This window comes from Stegostoma tigrinum, chromosome 33, assembly GCF_030684315.1.
Source record: "Stegostoma tigrinum isolate sSteTig4 chromosome 33, sSteTig4.hap1, whole genome shotgun sequence".
NCBI lineage: Eukaryota > Metazoa > Chordata > Chondrichthyes > Orectolobiformes > Stegostomatidae > Stegostoma > Stegostoma tigrinum.
The window spans coordinates 9,779,123-9,800,852 of NC_081386.1; the positions used below are offsets into that span (position 1 = coordinate 9,779,123).

Sequence of the window (21,730 nt, forward strand, 5' to 3'; positions counted from 1 at the left end):
ACTTCCGCCATCTACAATCCGACCCCACCACCCAAGACATTTTTCCATCCCCATCCTTGTCTGCTTTCCGGAGAGACCACTCTCTCCGTGACTCCCTTGTTCGCTCCACACTGCCTCCAACCCTACCACACCCAGCACCTTCCCCTGCAACCGCAGGAAATGCTACACTTGCCCCCACACCTCCTCCCTCACCCCTATCCCAGGCCCCCAGATGACTTTCCATATTAAGCAGAGGTTCACCTGCACATCTGCCAATGTGGTATACTGCATCCACTGTACCCGGTGTGGCTTCCTCTACATTGGGGAAACCAAGCGGAGGCTTGGGGACCGCTTTGCAGAATACCTCCGCTCAGTTCGCAATAAACAACTGCACCTCCCAGTCGCGAACCATTTCCACTCCCCCTCCCATTCTTTAGATGACATGTCCATCATGGGCCTCCTGCAGTGCCACAATGATGCCACCTGAAGGTTGCAGGAACGGCAACTCATATCCCGTTTGGGAAGCCTGCAGCCCAATGGTATCAATGTGGACTTCACCAGCTTCAAAATCTCCCCTTCCCCCACCGCATCCCAAAACCAGCCCAGTTCTTCCCCTCCCCCCACTGCATCCCAAAACCAGCCCAGCCTGTCTCTGCCTCCCTAACCTGTTCTTCCTCTCACCCATCCCTTCCTCCCACCCCAAGCCGCACCTCCATCTCCTACCTACTAACTTCGTCCCACCTCCTTGACCTGTCCGTCTTCCCTGGACTGACCTATCCCCTCCCCACCTCCCCACCTATACTCTCCTCTCCACCTATCTTCTTTTCTCTCCATCTTCGGTCCGCCTCCCCCTCTCTCCCTATTTATTCCAGTTCCCTCTCCCCATCCCCCTCTCTGATGAAGGGTCTAGGCCCGAAACGTCAGCTTTTGTGCCCCTGAGATGCTGCTTGGCCTGCTGTGTTCATCCAGCCTCACATTTTATTATCAACAGAGGAGAGTCTCTAGTTGTGTGCAATTGCTTTCCTTTTTTTTGATAAAGAATGGGTATAGGTGGACCAGTAAATGCTGTTTGTGTTAGATGGAAGAAAGAACATCATTGTGGACCTATTGGACTGGAAGGTCTGTTTCCAAGCCATAAATTTCATGCAGTTTTATGTTTCTTTTTACAACTTTGAATCATTTCCCGGTGATATCCTGCTGTGAATCAGGATTTTAGTCCATAGCAATGACACAAAAGAAGTCATGCAGCCTTTGAATTTAGCGTGAGTGGTATTTGAATTATTAAGAATGGATGAGATGTACATTAAACTGAAGCAGGATTGTAAAATTGTCATTCAAAACTGGCAGCCATGAAAGGCAAGATCTTTGTGCCGGTTTTTAATGATTTAGCATGACCTTGTGCGGTAAATTACACTGCAGTTGCTCAGTTCCAACTCTGATTAATTCCACATATAGAAAAATGAGATAAACACAAAGGAGAAGGAAGCAGATCGTAATGTTTGACAGGAGTGGATGAAAAGGGCTATGAGGAGGTTGATGGGGGGCATTATGGGGCAGTTAGGCTGAATGACTTATTCCTGCGCAGTCCATTACTTGTATGTAATGTCTTTTTGGCTACCTCCAGTGTCACCAATGAGTAAAGATGTGTGACTACCTGTTTGGAAAGCTGGGATAAGCCTCGGAATGCAATATTTTGGCATGGTGACAAGGCCATTCTGGGGATTTGGGTGAACACCCAGTTTGTGCTTTCCCAAGATTTTCCACCCTCTTCAAGGTAAGATGCACGGAAAATTTGCACGGGCAGCCAAACGGGCCCGGAATCTCTCCACACCTGCTCCCATGTCGAAGGCACACTGCATCAGCTGCACTAAACATGGAAAGAAATTCCTGGTCATTTTCGGTTGGAATTGGAGAAAAGTACGTACAAATGCTGTTGGGCAGTTTTGATGTCACATGAATTGGTGACGGAGTTTGCAATTTTTTGAAAGTGTAACTTGAGTCGAGGCCAATATAGAATTGTAGAATTCCTACAGTGTGGAAAGAGGCCACTTAGCATATCGAGTCTGCACTGACCCATCAAAGAGATCCCACCCAAACCCACCAATATCCCTGTAACCCCTCATTTACCTGAAAACAAAATGTGCTGGAGATCACATGGGGTGGGGGTGGGGTCAGTCATCATCCATGGAGAGAGAGCAAGCTAATGTTTTGAGTCCAGGTGACTCTTCATCAGAGTCACATTTGCCATGGCTAATCCACCTAGCCTGCACATCCTCGGTCTCTATAGGCAACAGTGGTGTAAAACTGCCCTCCATGAACCTAATTTTCCATTTAAGAAAAAGCAAGAGAAAAAGAATAATACCAGCCACCACATCCTTTTCCTCATCATTACTTGCATTCCCACTGTCATATTGTTCGACTGGTGTAAATAGCTATTGGCCACTGAAAACAGGCATCTGACAGGGAGCCTACTGCCTTTTTTGGGATCTTGTGGGTCGACAGTCTGGATGATGCTTGGCCATGGACCTGGAGGAATTGGTGTCACAGGTTCTTCAGCTCAACATTTGATCCAACCAGCAGTCCTCAAAGGCCGCTCCCAAAATGTAAATCTTTTGTTTTTAAACTTATTTCACTGTCAGGCTAGGAGGAGGATGGATGGTCTGTGGCCCACAGTCCACTCTTAACCTCCCTCTCAATCATTCACTCCCAGATCATGTCTACTGCCATCTAAGGAGTCAAACACAGAAGCTGCAAGGTGAATGTAGCCAAGATAGGTGCGACACTTAGTACATGAGGCCTAGTTTTGGGTGTGACCTTCAATCTGCTGACCAGTTTTTAATCTCCAAACAGGCCTAGACCACTGTCTACCTTTCTTTGCTTCACGAATGGTGAAACAAAAGTACATTTGCATTCTCTAAAAGATTTGCCAGTGGTGAGATAAACCTCTTAGTTAGACTTAGTACTTCATGAGCACAGTGTATTACATTCAAAAAGAGCCCAAATTTTCTCGTCTAGAAGCTCATTGATCTCTTATCCCCTCAAATACAGCATGGTGAAAAATGACGGGTTGTACACTTTGTTTGGGAGTGCTGCAAAAATCACATGCTACCACAGACATGGTGGGCTGAAGGGCCTGATCCTGTGCTGCACAGTTCTACGTTCTATGTTACTGCTTTCAAAGAAAGCTTGTCAAGTGAATAGTCTTTTTTGTTGATTTATTTTCTTATTTTTCTCTCAGAGATCAAAAGCCCATTTCTCAGTCATTTCTGTGTGTTTACACGCATTGACTGTGACCTGAATGCCACTTCACTTTCCCAACATGGACACACTGGGCTGAATGTCCTCCCCTCTCCATTTCAAAGCTCCCTCCTCACTCCCAAAAAATGATTTGATTTCTTCCCTTGATCCCTTTGTAAGTAGACCAAGGATTAATTCTGAAACATTGCTAGAAAGAGACATGAAGCTGAAGCGTTCAGCCTCGTATGCATCAGGACTGAGATACATGAAAAACTTAATTTGGAAAGGAGTTCGCAATTTATGTAACATGAGAAGATGTTGTTGATTGGTTCGACCACAGTTGGTGTGGAGCAGGAACTGTGAATTGTCGATCTTGTTTGATTGTTTAAATTTAAACCAGTCTAGTCAACTCCAACTCCATAACTGTGGGTTATGTTGTGATGCAGTACAGCTTGGCTGCATTTCCTCTGCAAAGGTAGACACTTTGATCGTTCCAACCAGACAAGTAGGAAATGTGGGAATAGGTAGATGAGGAAAGAGCAATTCTCAGCTGTATTTGGCACATCTTCTAATGACTTCTCAGTCACATGTTGCAGTAATCGTGGAATTGTCAATCAGGCAAAACAGTTAAATCGCTTCTAAAGAAATGGAAAAGATGTGACGAATGGCTGGAACATTTTACCTTCCAAGCAGGCCCCATTTCATATGTGGATTGCCCTCCACTGCAGTTTGCAGTTCCCTGAAGGACATTTACTGACCTCTGTCATTGAATTAATACAACCCTGTTCCCCACCGCCTCCCTGCAGAAAATTATTCCAATGGCTGACCACTCGCTCATCACCGGATGTCGGCTTTCAGAGGCTGGACGATTAAATTGGGCACCGTGACAGCAGTACCTGCTCGCCTCTACTGGAATTTTGCCAGTGGTAGCCGCCCTTCGCTCGGGGTCAATCGAGACGGCTGGAATATTTCTTTCTAGTATCTCGGGGGGGGGGTCAACTGCACCCCTGGTGACCTTGTAGCTGGGCAAGATCTCCTGTTTGGACACTCTGTGCCCAGTCCGGGGCTCAATTCCGCCCCGCCCCCCCCCCCCCCAACTCCCCCAAGGAAACCTGTGGTTAACTGCGAGTCCATGGTATCTTGACTTCAGGCACTGGCTGCAGTCCCAGCAGTGGCCATTGCTCCCGGTGGCCTCTGATTGGATGACTGCTCTTTGAGTTGGCTTTCCTCCCTGTTTTGAGGGCACCTGAGAGTGAAGTAGAATTTATGGCTGCAGCCTGGTGATCACAGAACAGTTGCTAAATGACTGCATGGTGACCAAGCTACAACAGTGGAGAAAGGGACATATTGGCCAACAACTACTAAAATTCTAGCCATGTTCTCCTCCACTTTGTTTGAGGGCCACACACACTCCAGAAGTACAAAGCTCGGCACTGCACCCACATCCTGTGATCCAGTTGAGATTATTATGGTGTGATTTGACTGCTTTGTTGTTGAGAGTTTTTTTAAAAATAAATCTGCCTTTGAATGAGGAATATTTCCTGGAAAGTTTGCCTTTGAATAGAAGGTAACATGTTTCGATGCGGAATGCACACCGTGGAATTGTTGTTATAACAGGAGTGAAACTGGAACAAAGGAACCTAAGAAAGGCACAAAGTTTTTGCGCTTTTTTTTCAATAAAGTAATTGCACCTTTATTTATAATTACCAGCTTGGCTTTAACAGTCCTAAGAATACATTGAACTGACTTGATAATTCAGAGGGTGAGTTGCAGTGTTGACATGTTTATTTTAATACAGTAGGAGTTGAAGCTTAATTATTTGCACTTGTGCTTTCTCTGATACTGTTATGAAACTAAGATGAAGAATAATTTTGTTCGTGTGCCGTTAGGCGTCAGATGTGTTGAGTCACATGGCCGACTAATTCTCAAAAGTAAGTAGGATGTGGGAGAACATTGGCTTTAACACCATGACAATAGAGACTCCCCCAAGGTGGTGTCAGTTCATCAAAACCCACAAATTAAGTCAATAAATTACAGGGCACTGGAACAATATGGTTCTGTTTGATAGTTGTACAAGTTTCAATTAGTAGAATTGATTGTTCACTCCTGTGGATTCAGGGCTGCATAAAAGGCCTTCCATATGTAGGTGGGTAACACAATTCTATTAGAGAGAGTGGGAGCTGAGCTCTTTGTTGTTTGTTGGATGTGGGTTGTCATTGACAAGAGATGCATTTATTTACCCGTCAGTAATTACCTTCGAGAAGGTGGTGGTGAGCTGCCTTCGTGACCTGCCGTAGTCCATGTGATGAAGGGACACCTACAGTGTCATTAGGGAGTGAGTTCCGGGAGTTTGACCATCGACACTGAAGGAAGGGTGACCTATTTCCAAGCCGGGATGGTGGATGGCTTGGAGAGTAATTTACAGGTGGTGGCAGTGCTCTACCCATCTTCCCACTGCCCTTGTCTTACTAGAACAGAACCTCCTGACGTTTTTCATGATGTTTCCGTCTTAATGTGTAAATATCAGTGCAACCCTAGAGTGGGTGTGGGTGGGGGGTGCTGGTGGGGTGTGGGTGTGGGAGGTTGGAGAGTTGATGGTTTTGCATGTAACTGTTTTGAAGAGTCTGATGGGTCGCCTGAGTAGCATTTGTATATACATAATGGAGCCAATCCCACGAGAGTCCCCAACAGAGTGCCTACTGAACAGACACCATTGCGGCTTCAAGAGCTCAACATCCCAATAGATTATTGTGTATTCTCAAAATTAGGCATGAACCCTGTTCTGGATGGTTTGGAGCTTCAGAAGGGGTTACTACAAAAGTTCTGCTGAGGTATCCTCGTCTTCAGCTTTTAACATTACTGAATGTTTAGTGGAAATCCCAGAGAACTAATTGAAGAGAAGATAAACTGTGGCAGCATTCAAAGTTGTATGGAAATTGCTGGTGGTTATCTGCAAATTGGAAGCAGTTTGAAAGGGATTACAAATGCCTGAACAATATAAGGGAGGAGGCTGTTCATAAAAACTGGACAGATTAGTTTATGGAAGGCTGCAAGTTTCCTTGAACCAAGACATTCAAAGTTAATTGACTTCTTTTAGTATCATTATGGTAAAGTCATTCCATTTAGAGGTTAATAGCAGATTGTCTCTTGGCACTGGACTCTCTACCGGCAGGTAGTTGGCTGTTAATGAATCTTTCTGTTCCTCAAGTTTTCACCATTGTAGCAACCTACTTCTGAATGGTACTTAAAAAAGGTAAAGGTTTTGAAGTCCATTCGCTGCCAGAATGTGGGCGCAGCTGATGCGGCCAGCATTTATTGAACGTCTCTAATTGGTCAGTAGGTCAGTAATTGACTTCGAGAAGGCGATGTTGAGCTGCCTTCTTGAGCTTCTGCAGTCCATGTGGGGTATATGCACAGTTCTACAAAGAAAGGGAGAATTGACCCAGTGAGAGAGAAGGAATGCCAGCATGATAACCAGTCAGGATAGTGAGAGAGACTTGGAAGCGAACTTGCAGGTTCTGCTGTTCCCAAGCATCTGCTGCCCTTATTCTAAACAGTAAAGGCTATGGGTTTGGAACGTGCTGTCTCAGGATCCCTTGGTGGATTTCTGTAGTACATCTTTTAGATGGTACATACTGCAGGCACTGAGCATCAGTGAGGAGGACTGAAAGTTTGTGGATGTGGTGCCAATCAAATGGGCTGCTTTGTCCTGGGTGGTGTCAAACTTCCTGAATGTAGTTGGAGCTGTACCCACCCAGGCAAGTGGGGAGTATTCCATCCGACCTGTGCCCGTAGATGGTGGCCAGGCTACAGGGAGTCAGGATGTGATTCCTAATCCCGTTCCTGTAGCCACAGTATTTATGTGGCAAATTCAGTTTCTGGTCAATCAACAACAATAAAGTCACTAAATGTCAAGAGGAAGTTGATGCCTTGTGGAAGAATAATAGCTTTCCTGTCCCAAACACTTTGTAGTCAATAAAGCTGTTGAAGTATAGTCAAGGTTGCATTGTAGGACAGACAGGGAGATTTTAATGCAATAAATTGTATCAAAATCTCCTTGACAGGACTGTAAGTGGCCAAAAGACAACAATTTAACATTACTGGCAGAAGAAGCGGTGAGGAAATGAGGAGAAATGTTTGTGATTTCTGGTTATCTGGAATGCAGTACCTGAACAGGTGGTGGAAGCAGATTTGCAAGCAACTTTCAAAAGTGAGTTGGATCAATACTTGCAAGGGAATAATTTGACAGGCTATGGGGAAGGATCAGGGAAGTTTGTTCAATGGATTGCTATTTTTAACAGCTGACATTGGCACGATGAGTTGAGTCTCCTTCCATGCTGTTAGATTTCAGAATGACTTAGCTGATGAAGGCTCTTCTCCATCTGTACTGGGGTAGTCCTGACTTCCACCCTCTAGTTGCTGTTTCTAATTGGTAGGCTTCATTGTTCAGGGTCCGATGTTAATGTGATTTTTAAACCTTGTTGTTCTGGAACACTGGGAACACATTGCACATGCACAATCGTGACCAAATTTCAAAGCCGTGCTGTCTGGTTCAAACCATAGGAGAGTACTATTGTTGTACGCTGGATTAAACTGTTATTTAGTTATATGTTGAAAGCACCGTTGCACTCCTAACAGGATTGATTTCATGTTGTGTGACTGTGATTTACTTGTGTAATTTGATGAACGAATATTGCTCAGGACACTGGGCAAAATACTTTCTTCCCTTTTTCAGAAAAAATAACTCCAGGGAGCCTTTTTATGAATTGGCCTTCAGATTAATCCAGAAAGATGGCGTTTCTGACAATACATTCAGCCCCTCAGGACTTGCTGTGTTGTCACTTAAGATTAGATGCTTAAGTCTTGAGGTTGGGTTGGAACTCAAACTGCATGGACACCTCCATCTCACAGTTTTCTAGCAGCTTGAGTTCTGGTGTGTAAAGGTTTTGTAAAATCAATCCTTATAGGAAGAATACGAATTAAACTTTGGATCCTCATCCCCATCTTGTATACAGTGTAAATCGGAAATCTAGAGCTGGGCTTTGTGAAGTGCAGATGCTCTGAACATAAAATTAATTCATGGGATGTGAGTGTTGCTGGCTTGGCCAACATTTATTGCCTATTCTAAGTTGGTCAATAAAGGTGGTGGTGAGCTGCCTTCTTGAACCGCTGCGGTCCATGTGCTGTAGTTTGACCAACAATGCCCTCAGGGAGGGTGCTTCAGGATTTTGACCCAGTGACACTGTAGGAACGGTGGTATAGTTCAAAGTCAAGATGGTGACTGGATTGGGGTGGGGGGGGGCAGGGACCTTGTAGCGAGTGAAGTTCCCACGTATGTACTGCCCTTGTCTGTGGTCATGTGCTTGGAAGGTGCTATCCGTGGATCTTTGGATTTCTGCAGTGCATCTTTCAGATAGTACACACTGTTGCTACTGAATGTAAGGGTGGATGGAGTGGCATATGGATTCAAAGGTTAATGAAATTTGTAGAAGCAAGACATAATGCCAGTACTTGGGATGAGATTTGAAATGTGGAAAACTCTGGAGATGAGCAGAATAGGTGGGGATCTGATTGTGATAAGATGCTGGAGGTGATTGACTCTGTTGCTAGGATCTCATCCCATCCCTTTAAGGTGACAATCAGCACAAGGAGTCACAACTTAAAAAGTTGAGCCAAAATGGTTAAAAGCAAAACAGCTTCACTCAGCGAGTTATGCGCATGTAGACTGTGTTACCCCAGATGCAGATTCAGTTGAGATATTTGAAAGGCAGATAGATGTTTAATTGGGAATAAGAGCATCAAGAGAAAGAACTGGAAATTGAAATAAATAATACCAAGTTGCAATAAGTATAAAATATTAGTATAATGACTTCTTCCTGTTGTTATGTTGAATAAGATGGCAAAGATGACCCATAAACTTAAACCTAGAAGCTCGCCATATCTCGAGATACATGACACCTATTTGTTCCTGTGGTTTGTTTTCACTGGAGCAGTTCCATAGCTTGAAGCTAAAGCCAATAGGTTGAGGGACACGGCTGCTCATCAAACATGGCTGACTGGACACTTGATAATGAAGCTTCTGGTCTCTGTCGTTAATGCTGCTTCTGTGGCCATAAAGCATGGGAGCGGGACTCGAACTTGGAACTTCTGCTCGAAGGCAGGTGCACTCCCCACTGCGCTACTAAACCTCTATGAATCTCAACTAGCAGAAAGAACAATAAATTGAAGGGTCTAGGCCCAAAATGTCAGCTTTTGTGCTCCTAAGGTGCTGCTTGGCCTGCTGTTCTCATCTAGCTCTACACTTTATTATCTCGGATTCTCCAGCATCTGCAGTCCCTATTATTTCTAATAAATCGTAAAGTATGGGCTTCCTCTCTCCAGATCCGTTCCAACTTACCCCAAGGGATGACCCAGAGTGTTCCACAGTGGAAGGTGGAAAATGTGCAGCAAAACAGAGAGCAAATAATATTGGAGCCAGGCTTCTGGATAGTGAGATGACAGGAGAAATCGAGAATGTTCTGTCCCAATGGACCTTTGATCATCGTATCTTACTGGCTGATTTATGTTCCAATGAGATGTGACCAAACGCTTGATTTAAAGTGAACGATTTTTAAGGACTGCCAACAAGGAGGACAGGCCATGGAGGGGTTTAAGAAGAGAATTTCAGAGAGCAGGACCTAATGTGGCTGAAAGTATTAACATTAGAGTGTTGAGAACATTACATATTATGTTAAGTTTAAATTATATCGCATGTGTTAAGAATTAGAAAACCATAGTTAGTTTGAGTTTTAAGAATTGTGGTTTTAGTGTGGAGTCTGAAGGCCTTTTTTTTACACTTGCATTTTAATAAGATTTTATGTTGAAAGGGCAAGAAAAGCCACTGTTGTTTAGTGGAAACCGACGGTGGTCACACACAGAAAAACTTCCAGAAAGAAGTCGATCTTTGGGGGTGGATGCTGAAATATTAAACTCTCTCGTAAGAAATCTGGAATAAACTGCTGGAGGCTGAGTTCAAGAGACTGATTTTTTTACTGCCATTTTACAGTAGTAGTGAGTTTAGTTTGCATTTTGTTTTCGGTGCCTCAGAAAGCAATACTAGCTGAAGAAAAAGAAGTATCAAATGAATTTTTAATGAGTCTGTTCAAAGATGTTTTGAGAAACCTCTGTGCTGGGTAGTGCTTTAAACTTCGCAGAAAATTACCTTAAGTTGCCCTAGCTTAAGCAAGCAGTGTGGTGATAATGGTAACTCTTTCCTCAGGTTCGGGTGCTCTTAAGGATGTTGCTGGTGAAATAACTGCACAGAGACCAATATCCCATCACTGAGTCACCCTTTATATACAGGTACACAGTATACTGGCTGTAACCAGCCAGCTCAGAGTCAGGCTCTGAACTGAGGAGATTCTAAATCCCCTGTTAATATTAATCAGCCAAGTCTTCCTGATTAGCCCAGTTTAACAACCCTAATGAAGGATCTTGTAGTCAATAATTCCAGTCACCACACTGGGATAGAAGGGGAGTTTGAATCCTTTTCTGATACATACTGACTTTTTGTCCACTTTTATAGAGCTTGGTTTTTATCTTTAATCAACACTTTATTCCTTGTGTTAAAAGTACACTAGTTAACTCTTGTGAATATGTTCAGAGACGGACCACCACAGTTTATATGTTTAAAAATAAACAATGTTAGGATCTACCCATCCTGGTTTACTTCTGGGATCTGACTTTTCCAGTATTAACATCAGCTGGAATTGTAACAGTAGACTTTTCTAAGGCCACAAAGATCATGCAAGTATAAGAGAGATTATTTATACTCCATTGAGTGAGAGATTACCATCAAACATGGCACAAAGTCTCCAGTGCAACCTGGCAAAAGTTGAGCATTAAACAGGCTGACCAGCTCTCCCTGTTCTACCAGAAAGGATAGTTCTGTTATTTTACTCACTGGGCATGATCCCTCAAAGCCTATTCCAAGGATCCCACTCAGTGGAGTTGGGGTGGGGTCCAGTTTTGGTGAGTGAGTGTGGATTTCCACCCTTCCAAAGCAATGCTTCTCCAAGTATAATATGTGTACCATTGTAGAGCCCTGTGCTTTAAAGTAGAATCATAGAATTCCTACAGTGTGGAAGCAGGCCATTTGGCCCATGGAGTGTACACCAAACCTCCAAAGAGCATCCCACCCAGACCCAGCCCCCTACTGTATCCCCATAAACCCACATTTCCCATGGCTAACCCACCTAGCCTGCACATCATTGGACACTATAGACAGTTTCCCATGGCTAATCCACCCTAACCTGCACATCTTTGGAGTGTGGGAGGAAACCGGAGCACCTGGAGGAAACGCACACAGACCCGGGGAGAATGTGCAAACACCGCACAGACAGTTGCCCAATGGAGGGATTGAACCCAGGTACCTGGCAGTGTCAGGCAGCAGTGCTAACCACTGTGCCACCATGCTGCTCCACTTTAGTTTGTGAAACTGTAGTTATATCAATTTCTGTCAACCTCTCCATTGACAGGATACTTGTTGAAGCCCCTCTCATCCATCCAGCTCCCTAGCCCAGGGTAACTGCACTTTGACCCCTATAATAATGGTGGGTGAAGGCAGGATCTGCAAATTAGCTCCACCTTGTGGCTAGCTGCAGGAATGTGGCTGCATCAATAATGGGAGGAGAATGGGACGAGAGTTTGAGGGACACAGTACCATCAGTGAATCTACAGAATGGCCCCACCTATGAAAGAAAGGGGCAGCTGGTCTGTTGGTTTTCTTCTTGTGTTAGCAAGCTTGCACTAGAGATCTTGTGCCTTGTTTTACGCAATCCCTTACTCATTGGAGTGCACCCCACAACAGCACTCTGAACTCCTCCACATCCTGTGAGCTGACCATTTCCAGATTGTTCCATAAATGACCAATTGCAGCTGACAAAAAGGAATTCATTTATCAAGTCATAGAGTCGTACAGCATGGAAACGGACCCTTCAGCCCAACCAGTCCGGACCGACCATAATCCCAAACTAATCTATCCCCACCTGCCTGCTCCTGGCCCATATCCCTCAATCATTTTCTATTCATTTATTTATCCAAATGTCTTTTACATGTTGTAACTGCATCCATCACTTCCCCTGGAAGTTCATTCCCCATTTGAACCACTTTCCATATGAAACATAAAGTTGCCCCTCGTGTCTTTTGTAAATCTTTCTCCTCCCACCTTAAAAGATAAGGCAGGAACAGGATACTGATTGTGGATGATCAGCCATGATTGTAATGAATGGTGGTGCTGGCTCGAAGGGCCGAATGGCCTACTCCTGCACCTAATGCCTATTGTCTATATGCCCCTTGTCTCAAACTCCCTGGCATCGAACAGTGCTTTAATGTTCATCTAGAGACTGGTTCAGCTCATTTGAATCCATTTTGTCTTTATTCTGCAAGAAGCGGACATTCCAGTCAGTGTAGGCAAGAACAAAGGCATCAGAAGGTTGTTTTAGCAGCTACTGGAATTGGTGAGATCTGCAATGTTCTCTATCTCCAGACCTACGGCTGCACACGCCTGTCTGTCCTTGCGGATGGGAAGAAAATGATTTTATTTTAAATCAGCTCCTGAGGTTGGAGTGTCTCTTTGGGGAAATAGAACAGAAAATGTGCAAATCAAAGTGTCTTTTTGTGATAGAATTTCAAAATGATATCTGAGAAGTAATCTTGCTTCATATGAGGTTCATTGTCGCGTTGTCTCGTACACATTCATTCAAAACTATGGTCCTGGGTTATCATTTTCTTTATCTCAGTGTTTCCATTGCTCATCCATGAGATGTGGGCATCGCTGGCAAGGTTGGCATTTATTACTCGTCCTTCTGGAGTTGGTATTAGAGCTTTAATGAAATTTCTCAAGATCCATCTCTTTAAATCAAATGTTTAGTTAACTCTCAGGGGGATGTTAGTTAATCAGAATTAGCTTTAATGTCATAGTACATACAAGCCCAATGAAAAGTTTACAATTCACCACTTACTCTTAGGTACCAAGCTCCTTATGTACAGATTGTTGAGTACAAATTCTTAGGGGGAAATAATTACAAAACTAAAGAGAAAAGAGTTCAGAATAACAGCACTTCCAAACCAGGCCACACTGGGCTTCGCCTCGAGGCCGGGGGTTCCAGCCCGCGCTGAGGCCGGGGGTTCGAGCCCGCACTGAGGCCGGGGGTTCGAGCCTGTGATTATTATAGATCTTGACTGACCCAGCATCCTGAGCCCATCGAGTGAACTGTAATGACTGGGCAGAAAGCTCCAGCTTTCCATCACCTTATATGTATGTAGATGGGAAATAAAAGTAGGACGAGACTATCCAGCCCCTCAAGCCTACTTCACCTTTTTAGAAGATGGTGGGTTGATCTATTTGCGTTTTACATTCCATATTCCCATCGACCCTGATGACCTTTCATTCTGTTGCGTAAGAATTGTGAATTTCTTGCTAAGTGGACTGGTTATAATTTTTTTGATTGACTGGACTGTAACTAAGATTCTGCCATTTTGACATTGGACAGAAGTTACATTTGGGGGTAAGGATGCCAGGGGCCATCCTTTCCTCAAGGGTGGCAATGAACCAGTTGACTTCTTAGGATACCCTGTTGGTTTCATGAAATGTTTTTCTGCCACTAGGTCTTTTTTAATCCAAACTCTCTAAAGCTGCCATAGTTTACATTTTGAGAATTTGGTAACATAGTTTTCTTATGTAGAATTGCATAATCACTACCTGTGAAAATAGGCCATTTAGCCCATTGAATTCATACCAACCCTCCAAAGAGCATTGAATCCAGACCCACTGATCCCTACCCTGTACTGTCCTTTTAACCCTGCATTTCCCATGGCTAACCCATTTCACCTGCATTTCCCTGGACACAGCAGGCAACTTAGCATGGCCAATCCACCTAATCTGCACATCTTTGGACTGTGGGAGGAAACCGGAGCACCCAGAGGAAACCCATGCAGACATGGGGATAATATGCAGACTCCACACAGACAGATGTCTGAGGCTGGAGTTGAACCCGGATCCCTGGTGCTGTGAGGCAGCAGTGCTAATCACTGAGCCACCATGTCGCCCTTTCTTGGTGGTGGAATTTGTGGATTTGGAAGATATTGTTGAAAATGCTTAGGTGATTTACTGCAGCGCGTCTTTTAGATGGTACACGTTTCTACCACTAATCATTATTTGGGAGAAGAATTGAACATTGAAGATGGCGGATTGACGTGACAAGTAAATGGCTTTTTGTTCCGTGGAGGTGACAGTTCTCTTCAAAGGATTTTTTTAAAGCAACAGTGAGTTGAAACATCTTATGACTTGAGCTGAATGAACAAAGAACAAAGAAAATTACAGCACAGGAACAGGCCCTTCAGCTGTCTAAGCCTGCGCCGATCCAAATCCTCTATCTTTACCTGTCGCCTATTTTCCAAGGATCTGTATCCCTCTGCTCCCTGCCCATTCATGTATCTGTGTAGATACATCTTAAATGACACTATCGTGCCCGCCTCTACCACTTACGCTGGCAACACGTTCCAGGCGCCCACCACCCCCCGCATCAAGAACTTTTCACGCATATCTGCCTTAAACCTTTTCCCTCTCACCTTGAAAACGTGACCCCTAGTAATTGAGTATGAGTAGACATGAGAATGGGTAGACAAATAGCCAAGAGAGAGAATTGCTGAAGAGTTTGTAAAGTTGAGCTTTTATAACCCAGAGGGAGACAGGGAGAGAGGCTAGAATCAGTTTCAGCTTGAAGGAAGCAATCTATTCGATCTGTTTAGGAATCTCCAAGTAACTGGACACAAGCCATGCCAATTTTTCCCTGGAGTTCAGTGAGAAAATCTCAGTGAGGTTAGCTTGTGTCTGAGAGTACTGGGGAGAAATACCAAGAGTCTTTATCTGGTGAATGTCCGCAGTTCACTGACAGGGAGCTCTAGTGATCTTAGTAAGAAATTAAAGAGTGAAGATGGGAGTGATACTTCACCGGGATTGAGTGTCAGTGAAGGATATTGCTGGGAAGTAGGGCTGAATCTTTTTAGAGATAATGGGAACTGCAGATAGTACATGGAACAACATGGAACATGGAACTGCAATAGTACATGGAACAACTGGAGAATCTGAGATAACAAAGTGTGAAGCTGGATGAACACAGCAGGCCAAGCAGCATCTTAGGAGCACAAAAGCTGTCGTTTTGGGTTCTGAATCTTTTTAGTTTTACGACAAGAATTTTGCACTATTTTTAAGAAGCGGATGGACATCACCCCAGAGTTCTGTCCAGTCAATTGACATTTCAAAGAAGGAACTATCTGGCCTTTATCACATTGGAGAACTTGCTGCATGCAAATTTGCTTCTGTGTTTCCCTCATTACAGCAGTACAGTTGGTGCGAAAAGTCTTTGAGATAGCTGGTGATGGTAGAAAGTGCTTTATAAATGCAAATGTCTCTCCCTCAGCCTGGGAAATCCAGAACGAGGGAATGTAATGATTTTAAAACTAAAGCTAGATGTTTCAGTAGAGAAACTGGTGAGTGATCGGTCCTTTGTATACTGGTAGAAATGTGGAAGTCTCTTTCCCTGCCGAAAGGCTTTAGATTCTGTGTGTTGATGAAGACTGGAGGGATTTTACACAGGCAGTGGTTTGAGGGATACAGAGCGATGTCAGGTGAATGGTGCTAAGGCATGGATTAAGTGATTGATAGAACAGAACAGGTACCAGGGGCTGAATGGTCTCGTCTTGAATCCACATGTTCTTCTTTTACTGCACTCTTATTGATTGAATTGCACTGTGTTTGCATGGGCTGGTGACTGCCCACTGTACTAAACATTCCCGTTGTTGGAATGCAGGGTTGGCAATAACTTCTTTGCTTTAGATCAGCGAATAAACTGTCGCTATTCCAGCCAATCGGAGGGTAAAAGCCCACAGAGATCTTCTTGAAGGCAAACTGGAGGGCATCTAGAAGATGAGCGTGTAAGAGTGATTTGTGGCAGAGTGTGAGGTTGGTACAGAAGTGTCCCACTATGACACCGGGATAGCCACACACAGTGGGCACCTGCTGCTGGCATCTTTGTCAGGAGTCACGGGACACCAGGTTATAGTCCACCGGGTTTATTTGAAAACACAAGCTTTGGGAGCCCTGCTCCTCCATAAAGTGAAGCCAGGGATCTTTGGGGAGTGCGCTGTACCACTGTTTTTCAGTAAACTGGCTGCCTACTGACACGATTACACAGGGTACTGAGGGGCAGTGACATGGACACTAGTAACATGTTCAGTAGTGAGTACAATGCACAATACCATCTTATATGACAATCAGTACCACTTGCAATTTATCTCTTAGATATTATTTGGATTTGTCATTTTTACTGAGCTGCAGATAGTAGGAAATCAACTCTATTAATAGCTGGGGAATTCTATGCAAACTACATTCTTACAAAATGAAGTTCTGGATTTGATGGAATGCTGAACTAATACAGTTAGTTAGAAGGATGTTTACTCCAATAAAAAAAAGCATTACACCTCAAGTCTATGTAGTATGCCTTTTAAATCAATAAGCCATTTATCATCTCTCATTACGTATTGTCATCTCACCAAAACAGAAGCAACTCTGGATGCTGTTAATCAGAAATTGCTGGAAAAGCTCAGCCTAGTCTGGCAGCATCTGTGGAGAGAAATCAGAAACGTTAATTCTGATTTCTCTCCACAGATGCTGCCAGATCTGCTGAGCTTTTCCAGAAATTTCTGTTTTTATTTCTTATTGACGCCTCGATTGTTATGTTGGGCTTGACACTGATGAGGAATGCCTAATGCGATGTCCTTCATGTAAACTAAATTGAACCTTTTATCTCTCAGGATGATCTCAGTGAAAACACAGACCTCGAATCATCGCAGAGTTCACAGTTCTTTGAGCAGGTAAATGATTGTGTTTAATTTCCGAAGAAATGAAAGTTCCTTAGTTTGAATTAAATATTTATTGACATCGATGCTCAACACCTTCATATCAAATTCCCCTCAAGGGAATTTAAGTAGACTGACACAAGATATATGTAAAACTGAAGATTCTGAGGCTAGTTAAAAACATGGACCATGGCATTTACGCAATTAATATGTTGAGGAAGTTCAAATTCAACCTCTTCCATTGGCTTGTTATAATGGAGTTGCCAGGCCGGGTTGTTTTCACCTCGATAGTAGCACAAAAGGAACCAAATGCACCCAGTTAAAAACCCAGGAGCTGTCTTCAGCATTCTGTGGTGCTGCCAAGGACTGGGGGGTTTAGACCAGGGTGAGTTTAAGTTCAGAGTTAGCAGGAGCTGCAGATGCTGGAGAATCTGAGATAAAAAGGTGTACAGCTGGATGAACACAGCAGACCAAGCGGAATCAGAGGAGCAGGAAAGCTGATGCTTCCGGCCTACACCCTAAATTCAGTTGGGAGTGGGTAGTAAGTAGGAGGAGTTGGCGAAGGGAGGAAGGAGAGATGTGGTCAATGTGTCCTTTCGATCATAGTATCCCTACTGTGTGGGTGCAGGCCATTCGGCCCACTGCCAACCCTCTGAAGATCATCCCACTCAGACTCACCCCATCCCTATAGCACTGCATTAAATCATGGCTAATCCTCCTAATCTAGGTATCCTTGGACAGTACGGGCAATTTAGCATGGCCAATCCACCCAACATACACATCTTTGGACTGTGGGACGAAACCCACGCAGACACGGTGAGAATGTGCAAACTCCGCACAGATAGTCACCCGAGGGTGGAATTGAACCTGGGTCCCTGGTGCTGTGAGGCAGCTGTGCTAACCACTGAGCCACTGTGCCGCCTGTTTACATTAGTTGGCTGCTTTACTCAGGAACAGGCAATTTCAATGTTACCTCCGTGTGGATTGTGTCTTACTGGAATGAGAGCCAATAGAGGCTGATTTTTCGTGAGGGCCAACCTTTGTGCGGAGAGCGCACTAACTTTATCACTCCCCATACACAGTGCAGTGAGGGCATACTGTCAGTTTGGATTCAATGGAGAAATGCAGCTGAAAAGTTTTGCCTAGTTTCTTCCTAAAGGAAGAATTTCGCAGAAGTCCTCACAGAGCCTTGCGGTAGGAAACAGTCACAAACAAAATTACAGCTAGTGAAGGCTGGCTCTTCTCACACCGCAGCTTCGTGAAGTAAATTGGGTATCTGCTGGCAACCGTAACAAAAAGCCAAGACATCCAAAGTTGTGAATCCTTAAAGAAAATTAGAGAAAATCACTCGGTTTTTGTTTAAGAACAGATCTCCATGAAATTACACTTTGGAGAATAGCTTGAACCAAGGAGAGGTCAATGGGCTGTGGAAAACCTTTTGGGTTGGTTCTTAAAACCAATGTCAACAGCTTTCTGGGGTAACATAGGAACTTTGCAACAGGCTGTGAGTGACTCAGTGGTTAGTGCTGCTGCCTCATGGTGCCAGGGACCCAGGTTCGATTCCACCCTCAGGCGACTGTCTGTGTGGAGTTTGCACAGTCCCCCTGTGTCTGCGTGGGATTCCTCCGGGTGTTCCGGTTTCCTCCCACGGTCTAAAGATGTGCAAGTTAGATGGATTGGCCATGCAAAATTGCCCAGATTAGCCAGGGATTTGTGGATTAGCCATGGGAAATGCAGGGTTACAGCAATAGGGTGGGGGACGGTGGGTCAGGATCGGGTGCTCTTTGGAGGGATGGTGTGAACTCAATGGGCCGAGTGGCCTGCTTCCACACTGTAGGCGTTCTGTGAGGATTGGCCTGTTGATCCTGCTCTGCCATTTAATACAAGGCTGATTGCTGAGAGAAAGTTGTTTGCGTTTTGCAGTACACTGTGTGTGAAGAATTGCTTCCTATTGTCAGCCCTGAACAAGTTTGCTGTAATTTTATGGTATACATGCTGTTGTTCTGGGCTCCCCCGAACCAGAGGAAATGGGTGTTTCTTGCTCTCTCTGCTCAAACCCTTTCTAACTCTGACCTTGAGAAGCTACCTGTCTTCATCCTCATGCACCCTGTTAGACCACATAGCCAGTCAGCCTCTCCTCCTCCATTGTCTCCTGTCTGTAGGCCTCCCAGCAATTGGTGGTGTAGTGGTAACATCACAGGCATGGTCATCCAGAGCCCTGGGCTAATGTTCACCCGCCATGCCAACTGGTGAGATTTGTTCAGCTGGGGAAAAAAAGAAACTCTGTAAAAGCCCATCTGGTACAATAAAGTCACTCAGGTATGGGAATCAGCCATTCTTATCTGGTCTAGCCTATATGTGACTCCTGAGCCACATCGATGTGATTTGCTTGTATATTCTGACCTGCCCAGCAAACAGTCCCATCCAAAGGAAAAATAAATAGAAAGGTGACTTTGTACATGGTTCCACTCCAATCTTTCCCAAATGGCTGTCCCGTCAGTCGCTTCACCACGCATCCCCTATTCTGGGTTCCTCCTTTCTGGTAGAAGAAGCCTCAGAAGGCTGGCTGTGCCTCTGACTGACTGTTATGAAGTTGAGGGTATACCAGACTGGTCTTTAATGGCCACATTTGGCCCTGGCCTGCCAATGTAGGGCAAAATGTTGTCCAGCCACGCAGTGCCATCATGCCAGTCTCTGATGTTTATGGAGTTGGCTGCACACAGGAATTGATTGTAGAATGCCTACAGTGCAGAAAGAGGCCACTCAACCCTCCAAAGAGATCCCACCAGACCCACCACCCCACCAAAGCCCTGCATTTCCCGTGGCTAATCCACCCAGCTTGCAGTCCCTGGATGCTATGGGCAATTCCCTATTGCCAATCCACCTAACCTGCACTTCCTTGGACTGTCGGAGGGAGCCAGAGCACCCGGATGAAACCCACACAGACACAGGGAAAATATGCAAACAAACAGTCTCCTGAGGGTGGACTCGAATCGAGGTCTGCAGCGCTGTGAGGTAGCTGTGCTGACCAATGGCCAGCAAACAGGACCGACTAGGTTGGACTAAACATAATGGAGAATACAAAAGATAGTTACGGCTCAACTCAAACCTTACTTCCTTATTTCTTCAAAATAGCTTCCCAATACACCTCAAGTCGAGACCAATGTTAAAGTCTCATTGTTACGTTGCTTAATGTTTTTATTTGGTTCGTTAAAATGTGAAGCAAGTAGGATTGTTTCTAATCTGTAACATCAGATCTTAGTTGTTTTAAAATGTAATGTGTTTGTGATGCGCATGTTTTAATCACAGTCCTTCGAACACCATGAAGGATCAAGTCGAGAGCCATCTGCATGTAGTTTGCCCTCATACCTTTTGACGATCCAGTTGAAGGAAGGACGGAATCTGGTAATCCGGGATCGCTGTGGTAAGACCCTGTAATCCGGACTTTTCAATCTAATCGGTTGTGTTCAGACATTCAACAAGAGTTTCACCAGGAATTGTCTGAATGTGAAAATGCCACCTATGTGCTCTCCTCTTTCTATTCCCCAGGTTGTTGGTAGGAGCAGACTTAGCTGGAGAGTACTAGCTGGAAGGGAAATGTTTGGCACGGTTAAATAGTGAGGAGATAGCAAATGCAGAAAGCTGAAGAACTGTGTGTGGAGCGATTCTCAAGCTGAATGATGAATATGGCTGTGTCTTTAATTGAAGAGAAACAGCAAGATGTGTAAGTGGGACAGACAACCGAGAAGCAGAATGAGATGTGGTTGAGTTGTTCATAGATTCCAGGCCACTGGGAGAAATTGAAATCAAGACGTTTATATCTTTAACTTTTTATTGATGGAGAGAGTTTATTGACTTCCTGAGTCTTGTGTCCTCGTCCCACCAGGTACTTCTTGTATATTGGTACGTGTTCAGGCAATTAATAGCTATCACCTATGACCTCCTTAACCTCAAACGACTTAACAATGCAACAGTGGTCACGATTTGAGGTGTATTGGCAAGTTCTCTTGAAGAATATGATAAAGGTTTGAGATGAGCTGCACCTATCTTTCGTGTTCTCCGTTATGCCTGGAGCAATCCAGGCAATCCCGTTTGCTGGCTGTGTCCATGTACGTTTATTTTACCTTAAGCACCCAGCCGCTTCCCTTTTGAAATCTTTCATTGATTCAGTTTCCAACCTCCTATTGGTCAGTGATTTCCAGGTCAGTATGAAAGCAGCTTCATCCTTACATTCCCCCTCCATCTCTGGCCCAAAGGATGGTGCCTGAGGATTAGCGACTTTGATATTGGTTGGGCCCAGTGTCAGCAGTGGGACGGTGGAGGAGGGGTCAGTGGTGCAGGCGTTGCTGATGGGGATGAGCTGCCTCAGGACTGATGGGCTCTCTTTAAGCTATACCATTCTTTATTACTCTTATTCTTAAATAACGGAACATGGTTCCGAATTGTGGCGACAAATGGAAGCCTTTCGGTGTATTTTATTGTGTTGTCACTGTAAAATACACGTGACAATAAATCATTCATTCATTCGTTCAGCATTTCAAACCTGTGCCTCACAGTGTTGTAACATTAAGAACCATTTATCTCCATCTGCCTTTTCCAAACCGTTCATAATTTT

General features: G+C 44.4%; 1 protein-coding gene across 1 annotated transcript in view; it reads left to right on the top strand.

The window, feature by feature from the left end:
- The window catches only part of LOC125467232 (multiple C2 and transmembrane domain-containing protein 2-like), a 476,933-nt gene that overhangs the window by 136,888 nt on the left and 318,315 nt on the right, over positions 1 to 21,730 (top strand). The window contains exons 3-4 of the mRNA XM_048562803.2: positions 17,071 to 17,130; positions 20,425 to 20,539. Of these exons, the coding sequence (XP_048418760.1) occupies positions 17,071 to 17,130; positions 20,425 to 20,539 (175 nt within the window). The remainder of the gene's footprint in view (positions 1 to 17,070; positions 17,131 to 20,424; positions 20,540 to 21,730) is intronic.